Source organism: Mya arenaria, chromosome 7 (genome assembly GCF_026914265.1).
Source record: "Mya arenaria isolate MELC-2E11 chromosome 7, ASM2691426v1".
Lineage (NCBI taxonomy): Eukaryota > Metazoa > Mollusca > Bivalvia > Myida > Myidae > Mya > Mya arenaria.
In genome coordinates, this window is record NC_069128.1 from 22921160 (window position 1) to 22938457 (window position 17298).

At 36.0% G+C, this 17298-nt stretch overlaps 1 protein-coding gene across 3 annotated transcripts in view; it reads left to right on the forward strand.

Annotated features, from left to right (window-relative positions):
- Positions 1–17298, forward strand: part of LOC128240624 (low-density lipoprotein receptor-related protein 2-like) — a 145934-nt gene that overhangs the window by 63495 nt on the left and 65141 nt on the right. Inside the window, exons 27-34 of one of the 3 annotated variants that reach the window (XM_052957329.1) lie at positions 1678–1824; positions 2279–2386; positions 3724–3855; positions 5566–5648; positions 5941–6112; positions 6477–6599; positions 10451–10570; positions 17077–17202. In XM_052957329.1, coding sequence (XP_052813289.1) covers positions 1678–1824; positions 2279–2386; positions 3724–3855; positions 5566–5648; positions 5941–6112; positions 6477–6599; positions 10451–10570; positions 17077–17202 — 1011 coding nt within the window. The remainder of the gene's footprint in view (positions 1–1677; positions 1825–2278; positions 2387–3723; positions 3856–5565; positions 5649–5940; positions 6113–6476; positions 6600–10450; positions 10571–17076; positions 17203–17298) is intronic. The other 2 variants (XM_052957330.1, XM_052957331.1) reach the window with 2 other exon arrangements.

A 17298-nucleotide genomic window follows, 5' to 3' on the forward strand; every position in this document is an offset into this window, starting at 1 on the left:
TCCCGATTGGTTAACGTTTTCCGATTGGTTACCTGTAATCGTGTGCCGGAAATGTAAAATGCGTGGACCGGTAATTATGTGAATGGGAATAATTAGGTTTTAGTTTGTTTTGTTATGTTTACTGTATTGATAAACCATAAGGTAAGCTGTTTTCTTTAATTTAATCGGGATCGGAATTAAATGTTCACCTAACTTTATTTGTTAATGTGTTGAAGGTGACATTAGGTAAATTTCTTTACGATTGCCCCCGAGTTGTTTTATTTTTAGAACACTACACAGTGCGCACAAAATGATTGGTCGAGTAAGTCATGTGATAAGATGTTTTCGTGGGAACTTCATAAATCTTACACTTTCATTATTTCAGTCTAAACAATTATGGCCTTTAAGGATTTTGTTTTCATATAGGTTTCCTGTTATATTGAGCTTTTGTCAATTTTGTTGTTGTTTTGTATTCCAATCTTAAAAAAATCGTCTCATTTGTCAAGTTGAATTGTTACATATTTCATATTAGTGAAAAGACAACACAAAATATTTTTAAAGATGCACTCTTACTCCCAAATAAGACTTATCACAATTAATACTATTTTTGTGTCAACATCAACTAAAAACATCCATTTTCAACTATTTTTTACCATGTAAATGAAGAAGTTAACATGATGATTCCATTGACCAGATTTTTTATGCAATTTGTCCAATTTCATACATTTAGTATCATTTAAGAGCTAAAAATAAGGCATGTTATATTTTAAATGCATTTCATCTAGTCAACAATGATCACTCTTCGTATAACAGTTAAATTACAGGAGTAATGCCCTTTTCCGCCTTTTCTTGCCCAGAGCATTGCTTTTAAACTACTTATGGTACTGAAATAAAACTTTGATATGGATAGGTGGCAATGACAAAAAGTACAGTGCACAAGCACCCTAATATTGTCATGTTCATTAATGAATCACACCCTTAATGAAATCTTCAACTTGAAAATCTTCAATTTCAATGCTTTTGACTTTGTTGTTATGCAGAATATTACAAATATTTTGTGAATTTCATGAATGCGGTGCGATGCACCATAATATGCCTGTTGGCCTTGTTTTTCAACATATAACAAATGCACAAACTATTTAACGACGCCCTTTGATGCTTTGCATCAATGGTCTTTCTTGTATTCATTTTACGCGAGAGTGTGGTATTGTGTTGTGGGAAAAACCGGAATAACCGGAGGAAACCCACTTGTCCGGCTTGGTGGCCACACACGAAACTCAGATGCGTCCAGGCCGCGAATCGAACCCGGGTCACCTAGGTGAGAAGCGAGTGTGCTAACCACTGCATTTACTGGACACCCTAACGTTTAGCTTTTAATCAGCTGTTTTTCGAAGATAAATGGTCGAGGTATTGTCCTCGTCCTAGTCTTCGTGTTGTCGTAGGAGACGTCGGCGTCCCTTTCGTAGTACAATAAATTTAAACTTGGCAACAGCACGAAAGTTGTTCACGGTATTCAAAATTACATAGTATACATGTTGCCAGATATTAGCATGTAAGGCAAGCATAACTCCGACTTAAATAAAAGTGTCTGGTTAAGCCCTTTTGTCAACTTAGAAATAACACCAACAAGGGAGCGTGAGTGACAACAGAATTGATAAAATTATGCTCAAGCTAAGACATTTTATCTTAAAATTTCAGCTGTGGTAAAATGCGAATATGGGCTCGTGAAATGCCCCGAAGCTAATCTGTGCATATCGAGGCGATACCTATGTGATGGAGATGATGACTGTGGGAACAATGCAGACGAAAGTGAAGTGTTCTGTAGAAACACAGAATGTTCTGAAGGTTTATCAAATGTTTTTAGGGAAGGCAAAATAAGTGCGTCCGTCCGTTTGTTTGTCCACATTTGTTATTTGGTTTATCTCTTTTCGAATAACCCTAAAACCATGAGAGATATCGATAGAAAAAAACATTCAGTTGACCACATCAACAATACTCTCTTTTACAAAAATGTTAAGTCAATGAATTATTGCATTTTATATTGCCTTCTGTTGTCAAACCTGCTATCGAGGGCTCTCATCACATTCGGTGATTGCTATAATGATCAAAGCTTTTAAATTAGTCTTCACGCTGTTGCCGTTGCTGGTGCAGATGCTATCGTAACATAATGCTCAGAAGTTGATCCATATAGCAATGGAAATGGTGAAGTAAATGTATCTGTTATTTGCGCGAGGGTATGTTGCTCATTTATTTTGTGATGGTTCTCGTTATATTTGAAACTGTGTTGTTTAATGTCCAGACGAGTTCAAGTGTGAAGGAAGTGGGAGATGTATACCGAACTCCTGGAAGTGTGATGGAGATGAGGACTGTAACCTGGGCGAAGACGAGCCACCCAAAAGGATTTGTGGTGAGTTTGGTAATACATTTAGCTCACCTGGGCCTAACGTACTTATAGTCTGATATCATGGAAGATGGATTGTAAGTCGTATACCGTCCGTCGATTCAACCACAGCGCTCCTTCTGAATGAAAAGACCAGTTTTGATTTGCCTTCACATGAATGTTTCTGGCATGAATTGCCACATTGTTTGTTAGATGTTCAGACAGTCTAACCTTAGACCTCTCGTTGCAATGGCGACCGAAAAAATAAGCACACTAGCAATATTACAAAAACAGTTTATTTCGTCGAAAGACTTGGCTGCGATCGGTGGGGTTTTTTCTTTTTACCTCATAGATTCATATGCATACATGATGAACCTTAACAAACGTACTGTCTAAAACTCGAGCCATGATAATTGATGTTTCGTTTACATTAGGATCTAATCGTCTTCGTTCAGGTAAGAGCAAGAACGCAATCCAGGTTAATTATGCAGGGAAACTCAGGTGAGCGATCCAGGTATGCTATGTCGCATAGTTAATCCCGGTTGATCGATCATGGCCGCGCATGGAATCACAGGTGAGCGATCAAGGTATCCTATGTCGCATAGTTAATCCCGGTTGCTCGATCATGGCCGCGCAGGGAATCACAGGTGAGCGATCTCAGTTCGTCATGATTCGTAGGGAAGCACACATTGAGCAATCCGGGTTTAACACGGTGCATTATGAAGAACAAGTGAGTGATATAGGGTTTATAATGTTTGACAAGGAAGCGCACATGAGCGATCCAGGTATGGCATGTAGCACAAGGAGGCACAGGCGAGCGATCAAGGTTTATTATACTGCATTCTCTTTTGACCTGAAAATAAGCTAGACTTATGCACCTTTCAATATTGTTCCCATCGTTTGGACGGGGAAGGGGGCTAACAGGGGGTCTTAAGACGGCGGGTGGTTTCCAATGGGCGTGAGTTTGACCTGATCGGCTAGACCGCATTACAACCGAATTTATTTTTTGAAGCATGTAACACCTCCGACCCTATGAATATTGCCCATTTTCCTTCTCCAGTGATGGGCGTTAAACAACAAAATTTGCAGTTTGAATTTATATCCTGTGTGTCTTTCCCCGCCAAACAGGTGAGGTAAAACATTCTTTGGTGCATTGTAGTGTATGTTATCTTCTAAATTTTCGGGTTTGTACATGTATTTTTAGCTTCGATATAAAACACAAAGAAAATAATAGATCACACGAGTCTTTCACCGATACTCCATTACACGTTTTGAGAAACAAAACAGCCAATAAAACAACCATTTATATGACTGTTCGCATAATAAACTACTCCAAATGTGTTTTATTTGCTCTATTTTTACAGAGAACATAACATCATCATGTAGCGATAAGGACTTCAGATGCGCCAATGGCAAGTGTATAGCGACCCTGTTTGTGTGCAATGGTATCAACGACTGCGGGGATAACACTGACGAAAAACACTCGCTGAATTGTAGTAAGATATGCTTTAACAATGACAAAAAACACTCCATGAATTGTAAAAATGTGCTATAACAATGACGAAAAACACTCGCTGAATTGTAGTAAGATATACTATAACAATGACAATAACACTCGCTGAATTGTAGTAAGATATATTTTAACAATGACAGAAATTAATCGCTGAACTGTAGTAAGATATGCTATAACAATGACAAAAAACTCGCTGATTTGTTGTAAGATATGCTATAACAATGACAGAAATTAATCGCTGAATTGTAGTAAGATGTACTAAAATAGTGACGAAAAACATTCACAGAATTGTAGTAAGATATGCTAAAACAGTGACGAAACACACTCGCTACTTTGAAGTTAGGTATACTATAACAATGACAAAAAACACTCGCTGAATTGTAGTAAGGTATACAGTAACAATGACAAAAAAACTCGCTGATTTGTTGTAAGATATGCTATAACAATGACAGAAATTAATCGCTGAATTGTAGTAAGATGTACTAAAATAGTGACGAAAAACATTCACAGAATTGTAGTAAGATATGCTAAAACAGTGACGAAACACACTCGCTACTTTGAAGTTAGGTATACTATAACAATGACAAAAAACACTCGCTGAATTGTAGTAAGGTATACAGTAACAATGACAAAAAACACTCGCTGAATTGTAGTAAGGTATACAATAACAATGACAAAAATACTCGCTGAATTGTAGTAAGGTATACAGTAACAATGACAAAAACACTCGCTGAATTGTAGTAAGGTATACAATAACAATGACAAAAAACACTCGCTGAAGTGTAGTAAGGTATACAGTAACAATGACAAAAAAACACTCGCTGAATTGTAGTAAGGTATACAATAACAATGACGAAAAACACTCGCTGAATTGTTATCATATATAATAAAACAATAATATAAATATGTTATAAGTAATGGTGAACATATGGGGCAATGTTTATGTGTAAAATATTTCGGGTTAAATTTTAAAATATTTCGGGTGAAATTTTATTGTGACACAAATCTCTTAATTACTTAGTAACAAAATAGTAGGTATGTTATCCTTGTTCAAACATATAGATGGACGATAAGTGTAGTTGTTTCTTTTATTAAGGACTCATAAAGTGGTTAAAAATGTAACATTTTGGTCAAAAAGCGTTACAAAAACGTAGACATAAAAAGGAAAAAGGAGTCTAAACTATAAACAGTGTCATGTATCAAGGCACACGGATCAATGCCAAACCAAAACTACTGTACACGATAGAATGAATCAGAACTATTTCCTTGTCAAACTAACGTTAAGAAATATTAGGGAACCCGCATTGACACGGTCTAAAATAAATAAGTAAGAATGCCTTGCGATTAAATACGTTGTACGATTTATTACCCTCACACTTGTGCATGTATTCAAAGATGGTCAGATAAATCTCATACTATATAATACAAGAGATTCATTTTGGGTTTAATCTGATTTATGAGATTTTAACCTTACACGTATGAATGTAGTAGAGGGTCAGTAAACACTAAGTAAGAATTCCTTGCAGTTTAAAACGTTGTGCGATCACTAATCTTCAGACATGTGAATGTGTATTAAGATGCTCTATACAAACTAAGTAAGAAATTCTGTGATGTATACTGGTATGCGAGCTCTTCACCACACACATGTGAATGTATATTAATATGTATAACATTGATTAAATCTCTTCTCGAGGTTCAAGACCATGTCCACCAGACAGTTTCACTTGCAAGAAGAACAAAGAAAGGGGTATCTATCCTTGCATTTCATCAGACAAGGTAAGTATTCTGTCTAAAATGGTGTACTTGCAATGTTTCATTTATATTAGTTGTATTAGTATTTGTATTAGTATTAGTAGTAGTAATAGTAACAGTTTTAGTAGTAGTAGTAGTAGTAGTAGTAGTAGTAGTAGTAGTAGTAGTAGTAGTAGTAGTAGTAGTAGTGGAAGCAGTTGTAGAAGTAGTAGCAACAGGAGCAGAAAGATTTGTTTTCTGTCTGTAATTGCCACTTTTAAAGACAAACTTATTACACAATTCTTATTATCAAGTTTGTATTGCTTTGTTTTATCAGGTTTGTAACGGCGTTTACGACTGCCTAGAAAAAGAAGATGAACACGAATGTCCAGTGGTTTTATGTGATGAGGGCTACTTTACCTGTCGCAGTGGGGAATGTGTACCAGAAAAGGTCAAATGTGACTACGTGTTGGACTGTGAGGACGGTTCGGATGAAAGCACAAAGTGTAGTAAGATGACATATACATTCAGTAAAAATATGCTCTAAATGCTAAAACATTTGAGTTTAAAACATGATTTGTAAGAAAAGTATCACAATGTCGTCCTCAAATCTCAACTAAGCTGCGCCAAAGGCGATCGTTTTTGTTTGAAATGAAGGATGAATTCTGTTAGATTGTTATATGTAAATGTTTAGGAAAAATAACAATGTTGGTCTTTTAGCTTCCGTCTTTTCAACGGTTGCTTTTAAATTAGTTGGAAGGCAGTCAAAATGAGCTTAATTGCCCAATATCAATGCAAAATGGTTTCCGTCGGAATATAATTTTATAGTGTTTATATGGATGTATTACTAGACTTATTTGCTGCAATAAACAGACTACACGGACTGCACGGGTGCCCAGTTCTCATGTGGTAACAAGAGGTGTATCCCGAAACACTGGGTCTGTGACAAGGAGGACGACTGTCGAGATGCCTCAGATGAGATCCCTTCCCTTTGTGGTGTGTGTCTTGTAGTGCTGAGTTTGTTATCATAGTTTCCGTTTCATTATACATTCTATATTTGTATGAAGAAGTGTGTGCCAGTCTAGAACTGAAAGCTATTCAAATAGTTTAAAGCTAATTTGACCTCTGTAAAACGTACATTAATGAAACGGCATACGTTCATAAATCGAGACCAACGTTGCAAGTATTATTTTGTTACAGACATGATTTAAAGAAATACGGTGTTACTCTTTTGTTATGTGTATTAATACATGACAAAATGATTTGACTTGTGCACATGTTTAAGTTTAACTTTTGATAGTTCAGTTGTAAAACACTATTTGTACGGGTTCTTCTTCTTGTGCACTACGTCAATCAGGTATATGCACAAAAAATAACAATAAATGTGCGATATCATGACGAAAGTGATCCATGCGATAACAGCATGTCGACAATTGCAATTGTAAAATGAACCATTGTCAACGACGTTTAAACTCCTCTGCAATGTGTACACGTCGTGTTTTGCAGCCTTTCTATAATTTGTCGCCAGCTGAGCTTGTTGCCATGTGCTGCACTTTGTCTCCCGCTGAGCTTGTTGGCATGTGCTTTACTTTGTTTCCCGCTGAGCGTGTTGGCAAGTGCTGGACTTTGTCTCTCGCTGAGCTTGTTGTCATGTGCTGTACTTTATCTCCCGCTGAGCTTGTTTGCATGTCCTGTACTTTGTTTGCCGCTGAGCTTGTTGGCATGTGCTGTACTTTGTCCCCTCTTCAGCTTGTTGACATGTGCTGTAATTTGTCCCCCACTGATCTTGTTGGCATGTGCTGTACTTTGTCTCCCGCTGAGCTTGGTGACATCTGCTGTACTATGTCTACCGCTGACCTGGTTGGCATGTACTGTACTTTGTCTCCTCCTGACCTTGTTGGCATGTACTGTACTTTGTCTCCCGCTAGGCTTGTTGGCATGTGCTGTACTTTGTCTCCCGCTGATCTTGTTGACATGTGCTAAACGTTGTCTCCCGCTAGGCGTGTTGGCAAGTGCTTTACTTTGTCTCCCGTTGAGCGTGTTGGCAAGTGCTGGACTTTGTCTCTCGCTGAGCTTGTTGTCATGTGCTGTACTTTGTCTCCCGCAGAGCTTGTTCGCATGTACTGTACTTTATCTCCCGCTGAGCTTGTTTGCATGTCCTGTTGTTTGTTTGCCGCTGAGCTTGTTGGCATGTGCTGTACTTTGTCCCAAATTCAGCTTGTTGACATGTGCTGTAATTTGTCCCCCACTGATCTTGTTGGCATGTGCTGTATTTTGTCGCCCGCTGAGCTTGGTGACATCTGCTGTACTATGTCTACCGCTGACCTGGTTGGCATGTACTGTACTTTGTCTCTCCCTGACCTTGTTGGCATGTTCTGTACTTTGTCTCCAGCTGAGCTTGCTGGCATGTGCTGTATTTTGTCTCCCGCTGAGCTTGGTGACATCTGCTGTACTATGTCTACCGCTGACCTAGTTGGCATGTACTGTACTTTGTCTCCCCCTGACCTTGTTGGCATGTACTGTACTTTGTCTCCCGCTGACCTTGTTGCCATGTACTGTACTTTGTCTCCCGCTAGGCTTGTTGGCATGTGCTGTACTTTGTCTCCCACTGGGCTTGTTGGCATGTACTGTACTTTGTCTCCCGCTGGGTTTGTTGGCATGTACCGTACTTTGTCTCCCACTGGGCTTGTTGGCATGTGCTGTACTTTGTCTCCCGCTGGGCTTGTTGGCATGTACTGTACTGTGTGTCCCACTGGGCTTGTTGGCATGTACTGTACTTTGTCTCCCGCTGGGCTTGTTGGCATGTACTGTACTTTTTCTCCCACTGGGCTTGTTGGCATGTACTGTACTTTGTCTCTCACTGGGCTTGTTGGCATGTGCTGTACTTTGTCTCCCGATGAGCTTGCTGGCATGTACCGTACTTTGTCTCCCACTGGGCTTGTTGGCATGTGCTGTACTTTGTCTCCCGCTGGGCTTGTTGGCATGTACTGTACTTTGTGTCCCACTGGGCTTGTTGGCATGTACTGTACTTTGTCTCCCACTGGGCTTGTTGGCATGTACTGTACTTTGTCTCCCACTGGGCTTGTTGGCATGTGCTGTACTTTGTCTCCCGATGAGCTTGCTGGCATGTGCTGTACTTTGTCTCCCTGCTGAGCTTGTTGGCATGTGCTATACTTTGTCCGAAATTCAGCTTGCTGACATGTGCTGTACTTTGTCCCCCACTGAACTTGTTGGCATTTCCTGTACTTTGTTTCCCGCTAAGCTTGTTGGCATGTGCTGTACTTTGTCTCCTGCTGAGTCTGTTGGCATGTGCTGTACTTTGTCTCCCGCTGAGCTTGTTGGCATGTGCTATACTTTGACTTCCACTGAACTTGTTGGCATTTCCTGCACTTTGTTTCCCGCTAAGCTTGTTGGCATGTGCTGTACTTTGTCTCCTGCTGAGTCTGTTGGCATGTGCTGTACTTTGTCTCCCGCTGAGCTTGTTGGCATGTGCTATACTTTGACTTCCACTGAGCTTGTTGGCATGTGCTGTACTCTGTCCCCCGCCGAGCTTGTTAATTATTTGCCGTAAAATATCTCCCGCTGAGCTTGTTAACATGTGCTGTACTTTGTCTCCCGGTGAGCTTGTTGACATGTGGTGTATTTTGTCTCCCGCTGAGCTTGTTTTCATGTGCTATACTTTTTTCCCGCTGAGCTTGTTGCCATGTGATGTAATATCTCTCCCGCAGTGCTTGTAGTCATGTGCTGTACTCTGTCTCCAGCTGAGTTTGTAGGCATGTGCTGTGTTTTGTCCCCCGCTGAGCTTGTTAGAATGTGCTGTACTTTGTTTTCAGCTGAGTTTGTTGGTATGTACTATACTTTGTCTCCCGCTGAGCTTGTTGACTTGTACTGTTCTTTTGATTTTTAACTGAGTTTGTTGGCATGTGCTGTACTTTGTCTCCAGCTTAGGTTGTTGACATGTTCTGTACTTTGTCTCCAGCTTAGCTTGTTGGCATGTGTAGTACTTTGTCTCCAGCTTAGCTTGTTGACATGTGCTGTACTTTGTCTACAGCTTAGCTTGTTGACATGTGCTGTACTTTGTCTCCAGCTTAGCTTGTTAACATTCGCTGTACTTTGTCTCCCGCTGATTGTGGAATCTTGACTTTATTACAAAAAAGTGACCCTTTCACGATGTATAGGGTTTGATATCGACGAAACTTATAATGTGATAAATGTGTTCAAACATCTTGATTCAGTGAATAAACAACATGGTAATTTCAAATGAGAGTTTAATGTTAACATATATGCGATATAAAATGCTGTACATTATGCGGAAAAGTAGTAGTGATGCTGTTTAAATGTGAACAATTTAAAAAATAGTATCTGCCAAATGATGTTTGGTGTTTAAGGAAGTTAAATAAGTCAATTTCAACAAAACAATACAATCGCCAAAATAAGATATATAATTATTATATATATATATATATATAGGAGTACTCTTAACAATTTCATAATAAAAGCCTGCCCCAAATTTCTCTAAACTTCTTAAGCTTTACAGACTTAAGTGTTTTATTTTAATTTGCCAAAATGTATACATAAATTCAATTTGATAAATGGAAAATGATATATTGTGAATATTATAAGGACAATTCCGGTCTAAAGTATAAAAAAGCCCCTTTATGAAGTAAATATGGTGCAAGTTATTAAAAAACAAAACATAGTGAGTTTAGCTTAAATTTGTTCTTATGGTCTTAAGAAGTTTCGAGAAATTGAGGCCTCGGTTGCAAGGTTTCTCTTTTTAAGTTGTCATTGTAGCAAACAATGTTTACTTTACAAGAATGTTCTTCCCTTGAATCATTTCTTTCTAGTTAAGAAGATTGCTTGTAGCGAGGAAGAGTTTCAATGTAAGACTGGACAATGTATCCCCCAATCGAAGCTTTGCGATGGAGACATAGACTGTTCCGATTGGTCGGATGAGAAACAATGTGGTAGATATATGATATTGTAATATTTGTCAGTATTATATACTTTTAAGTTTTGCGATATGTCATCAAATTAAAAATCTAGTTTACAATTAATTTCAGCTGATTAAAGGTGAACTGAACTGTAATTTCTAGTTCTTAATTTTATTCATTGTTTCTACTAAACGCGCTCAAGTTTAATATACAAAACGTAAATTTTGCTTCTACGGTCTACCGTTACCACGGAATCCGGCCTCTGTTCTGCCCATTCTATGGTTGCTAGATGAATTAATGCCCTTGAAATGAGTGGACACTGTGTTGTCTCCCTTTGTTTTAAGTGAGCATGCCCAGCGAGTACCACAATGCATTGCACCATTTACCACAATGCATTGCTTTAATTTCCCGGAAAATGTAAGATATTTCTGGGTTTCTGATATCGCCTACATATTGATATAAGAATTAAATCTACAAAATCTACGTAGTCGGTTTGAATAGCGATACGAAGTGTTTTATATGAAGTCAGTCTGTATCCTTGCGATAAATATAAACGTGTTACTTCCCTTGGATTGAAATAAGCCATTTAAAATGGAGGCCATGGCAACACTACTTTCAGAAACCATCAATGACAGACAAGTCAGTGGCACAAAATAAGGTAGCGATAATGAAATGCAGACGATCTTAAACTTTTACGACCGTGCTCGTATGTTGGGGCAGCTGGTTGAAATGGATTGATTTACCAAACAATAATTGCAGTGCCATTTAATTAATACTTGCGAGGACTTGGACAGGTTATACACATTGGAGATTTTTTGATACAAGCCGTAACATGGAAATTGGAACAACCAGCATTCCATAATATTGCTTTACATTTGGCTGTTTTAAGTCAGCATTTTTAATGGAATGCTGTGTTGCACTCTACTTAAGAAGATAAAATTATGAGTGATAAAGGTGAGTGATTTGATAATTACTTGTACAAAAAAACACTCAAAAGTTAGGATGGAATTCTTATTAACTTAACTAACCAAGCTGCTGCTTCCCCAAATACAATGCACACTACAACAATAAGGCAACTATCAATTCATTGCTGGATGTTCATACCCCGACATCCTTTTTTTTTGCCGCCACTTTCAAATATTGACTCAAATAAAAATGTTGATCTAGTGTACCAGTATGTATTTGCATATCGGTCCAGAACTGTCTAGGAACTGAGTTTATTCTTCAATGTGAAACATTGACTTATAAAAAAGGAGAAATGTTATGATCTTGATTGTGGTTCGTCTAGAAACTCATGTTTATGGCCCCTTATGCATTAAGAAAGAGCATGAACATTCATCTAATGAACAACAAAATACCCCCATTTAAAAAAATGGTTGAAAAGCAATTAATTTATATTGGCCAAAAAGAGACTTTGAGATTTTAAAGACCGTCATTCACATTTTAAATACAACAATGGTTGGTTTTCATTTAAGTGATACTCACTTATTTTGCCTATTTATTGAAAGTATGTTGTATAATAAATCTGTAAACAAATCATTGAGCTAGAGTTATGGGCCTTTATCCCCCATAATCACATGATTTAACACTTTAAGGAACCGCTTAAAAGGGAGTTATCCATAAAAATAATAAAACAAATAAAAACAAGAAAGACTGAAAAAAATCATAAATCAACAACTTTAGAGTTTGTGGAAAGTTCAGTTCATAATTCTGGGTGAAAATAAGGTTCAGTGATTTTAATAGAAATTTGTACTATTTACAGTCATCAAAAGGCTGTTAATCCTAGCTAAAAGGCTGTTGATCCTTCAATTGTGCAATTGAGGCTTGATTTACAATGGGAAATTCAAGGGCGGATTCAGTATTTGATACTGGGAGGCATAATTTAGGGGCAAAAACATTTTATTTGCAGCCCTCCATCAGAACTGAAATGTATTTAGTTAAAAGCATTGGCAGTGGTGTTTGAAATTTTCACATTTTCTTGATCGAAATGGTGCATTTTGGGGATATTATTTTATAACTCTTTTTCCTTTTTCTACTATATTGAAACAAAACTGATCTTAGATATTGGGAGGGGGGGGGGGGGGGGGGTCCCCATCCCACTGGATCTGCTTGTGAAATTCTCTATCAAATTGTGACAAATCAGAAAACTTAAAATATTAATGCTTTAAGACAAACTTCTTATCATTCTAAATTTTTGTTGTACAGCAAACTGAAAAATCTTTGGGTTTTTTTCTGAATTATTTTAATTAAACCCCACTTGAAAATATATATGTTTACCATATTTACAAGTATACAAGTCATTTTGTGAACAAAAAGCAATCAGCTGCTATAAATGCATTGAGTAATTTCTGTTGCAATTAATTATTATTAAGTTTGTCAATTTCTTCATTGTCCTGATCATTCAAAACAATAAAAAATCTTTCCTGAAAATTTAAAAATAAAACTGCTTGTTGAAATGCATTTTTTGTTGCATTTGTTGTATTCATACATAAAATAGAGAATTCATTTGATAAAACTTGTCACAAGTTGTGTATGATTTTTAATAATACTACATGTATTAAATACATTGTATTAAGATACTGTTTAACTTGTGCTCATAGAAATATAAGTTTACACTTTTCAAATAATTAATAATAGTTATGTTTCATGACCATTTTTATGAATGTTGTCAATGTCATTCAGAAGAACTAAAATAAATCAAAGTTTAAGGACATTAAATCTGTATGCTGTATGTCAAATTGTGTGTTGGTGGAGATTCGTTCTTTATGTACATGTTATGACCTACTGTTGCTTTGTTTATGATTTTATTGGTGAAATATTCTGTATTCAGCATTTGATGTTTACTTTTATTTTACTGCTTTTTGTCCTTAAACTGTAATTTTATAGGATTTAAAAAATACTGTAAGGTTAAACACTGAATCAAATTTCAAACATATTAGAGTATTGAAAATCAATTACATGCAATATTTTTATATCAGTATCTTTTTCAACATTTAATATAAGTATAAAAACAAGTATCAGTTATATTGTTTATTGTGTATAACTTTGATTGGATATCATGAAGATGAATCAACCTAAATAAGTCAACATCATAAAATGCTCATGAATACATGGAATACTCATATGGAAAATCAGTATTGTGAATAATGTTTTTTCAAGACATTATCTAGATCTGCGCTAAAAACATTAATCAATGAAATTTATAATCACATCATAAAATTAAAACTGCACTCTCACAGATTGAACGTTTTGACAACTTCTTATTTTTTTCCTTGAAACGAGCCAATTTTTGCGAAAAATGCACTGAAACTAGTTATATGACTGCCGACAAAAAAAAATGATCTCCGATTTTTATATTTAAGTTCAAAAATTGATGTTTTATGCATTTTTCTTAAACCGTTAGTAACCATTTAACATGAATTTTCGAATGGAAATATGAAGTTCTATGATCTGATCTTTTGTCAGCAATCTTTTATCGTATATTTGCTGATACCTACGCAAAAATTTGCTCTTTCCAAGACAAAGAATAAAAAAGTTGTAAAAATGCTATATGTTGTAAAAATGCTATATGTGTGAGAGTGCAGCTTTAACATGTCTTGACCACTTTGATGTTTAGACTCTAGAGTTGCAAGTTTGTCCTTAATCTTTCCACATGACTTCATTCTTTGAAATCGTATCGCACTTACCTTAATTTATCTAGTTAATTTGTATAACTCTGTCAAATTCCGTGAATGGCAGATTGTGACTAAGCATTCCATAGACTACAAATGCACTGGTTTGGAACTGCCAGTGCATAGTACATTCATGGCATACTAATCATGTTCAGATGTTTGTAGTAATTTCACCAATTTCCTATGTAGAGAATACATGTGTTTTGTCAAAGCCAGCATGAACCATGATGAAGTTCTCTCACCTTTAGAATGAACAACATATGCGCTTTTTTGCAAATTTCACAATAGATAGTTTTGCAAAATTAATGTTATAAATAGATGCATACATTTGAAGTTTCTGCTAAATGATTTAACATTTTGTGCAGGTTTTATCTAGCTAACCTTGATGTAAAATTTGGTTGACATTTGAGAACTTTTGCTTAGCAAATAATCTATTCCATGGCTAATTTACATAAAAGGGATGTTACTCTTTAGTCAAGCCGACGGTTACAGACGGCCTTTCTTTAGATACAATCTTTGATAGTACTTCATCGATAAATACCTAGGTTTTTAAATCCACTTTTGTTGTAACATAGCACGACATTCCTTTTGTCAGTCAAATGACTGCCACTAAATCAGCTTGGCATTGCCATCGTTTTGCGTGTCACTACTGTTATGCCAAGTTTTTCATGAGAATTTAAGTGCCTAAATTTGTAATGGCTGCCAATTTTTTTCTTGGTCTTTCAACATCACATCTGGTCTGGATTGGACAGAGGCAAAGCTGTTGCCTATTTGGGCAAACACACCGATCCCCAATTGAAATTGTATTACCGCCCCTGCATATTATACTGATACTGATACACTAAATTATTCACAGATTCAGACTTCAGCCGGTTCAGGAACACAGGATTTATTGTCAGTTTGAAACTGTTTCAAACTTTCTGTGTTTGACTTGGTTGAACATATTGATTCGTTCCATTTCTTCTGTTAACTTTCAAATTAAAAGCGTCCACTTCGGAAGATTAAGCAAAATCCATATGTTTTACTCGTTATTTTGGTGATAAAACATGTAAGTGGACTGGAAACCTCGGAAAGTCCATGTTTTTTACTGAATTTTCGCGGACGCGGAAGTTGATTTGTCGATTGACTGGCTCCCGTTTCATCTGGGTGCGGGGTGATACAGGACCCAGTGGATTCACTCAAAACGTGAAATCCACTCAGAACTCAGTTATTTTAATTAATAATTTTTTTTTTATATACATATTAGAAAGTGCCTCATGAAGGGTTTATATTTCAAATTTTATTGAAATTGGTCAAAAAATAAAGAAGTTAGAGCAATTTTTCATTTTTTTCCAAAAATAGATCGGAAATCGAGGTGAAATCCAGATTCCGATAAGTGAAATCCACTCATAACTCAGTTATTTTAATAAATAATTTTCTGTTTTTGTATATTTATTAGAAAGTGCCTCATCAAGGGTTTATATTTCAAATTTTATTGAAATTGGTCAAAAAATAAAGAAGTGGATTTCACTTGTCAAAATGTGGATTTCACTTCGATTTCCGATCTTTTTTCAAAATAGGTCTACAACTTTCTTATTTTTGGATCAATTTGGATAAAATTTGAAATATAAACCCATTATGAAGCCCTTTCAATTATCTGTTCTACAGAAAAATTAATTTGTTAAAAATAAATGAGTTGTGAGTGGATTTCACGTCTGAAAAAGTGGATTTCACTTGTCAAAATGTGGATTTCACTTCGATTTCCGAAAAATTGCTCTAACTTCTTCATTTCATGATATATTTCAATAAAATTTGAAATATAAACCCTTCATTAGGCACTTTCCAAAATGTATACAAAAAATAAAAATTACTAATTAATAAAACTGAGTTAAGAGTGGATTTCACTTCTCGAAAACTGGATTTCACCTCGATTTCCGATCTATTTTCGAAAAATTGCTCTTACTTCTTCATTTTTTGACCAATTTCAATAAAATTTGAAGTATAAACCCTTTATGAGGCACTCTCTAATAAATATACAAAAACAGAAAATTATTTATTAAAATTAATGAGTTATGAGTGGATTTCACTTCTCGAAAACTGGATTGCACCTCGATTTCCGATCTATTTTTGAAAAAAAATGAAAAATTGCTCTAACTTCTTTATTTTTTGACCAATTTCAATAAAATTTGAAATATAAACCCTTCATGAGGCACTTTCTAATATGTATATAAAAAAAATAAATTATTAATTAAAATAACTGAGTTCTGAGTGGATTTCACGTTTTGAGTGGATTTCACGTGAAATCCACTGGATTCCTGTATCACCCCGCACCGGTTTCATCTTCATTCTCAATCAAAACCGAGAGGCAGTACCAAGGGAAGCAACTACGCATGTATAGCAACGCCAAGGGACGCAAGTCAGTTGTTTTTTTCGGAAAATGCGGAACAGGGGGTAGTTTGTAACAAAATTGCCAGCTTATGAAAATGATTTGAACTGAATAACATATCGTATCAAACTTGAAAATTATCAGTCTTTTATATCGTTATGTAATAATTAGATGTCAAATATCAGTTCAGTTCTACTTTAAGTAATGGCATAACGCAATTATACCTAGCGGAAATGTCTTAAAAACAAACAATCGCATATAGAACACCGAGCACCATAATTGGAATTGCGAAGTTAAATACGATATTTAAAAATCCTTGTAGTTGTTATTATTGTGACATGAATTGTAATGTCTTTCATTTTGATGAATACCTTTGGGAAATAATAATTATGAGACATCATAAGTATTAGCTCTCTAAATGCTTCAATTATAATCGTTTTTAAAGTTTTATTATGTCAACTTAAAACACAAGTATTAAATGAATTGAAATCAAATTATTTCAGGTATCAATGAGTGTGGTAAGAACGAAACAAACCAGTGTTCGGACATCTGTATTGACCTTATATCCGGGTACGAGTGCCGGTGTAGCCCGGGGTTCAGACTTCTACACAACAATCACACTTGCATAGGTTGGCATTTTATTATGAATTTAGAATACATCTCTTTGATATTGTCGAACTTGTAAATAGCTTTAATTAATATTTGCCAATATACAGCTTGTGTGT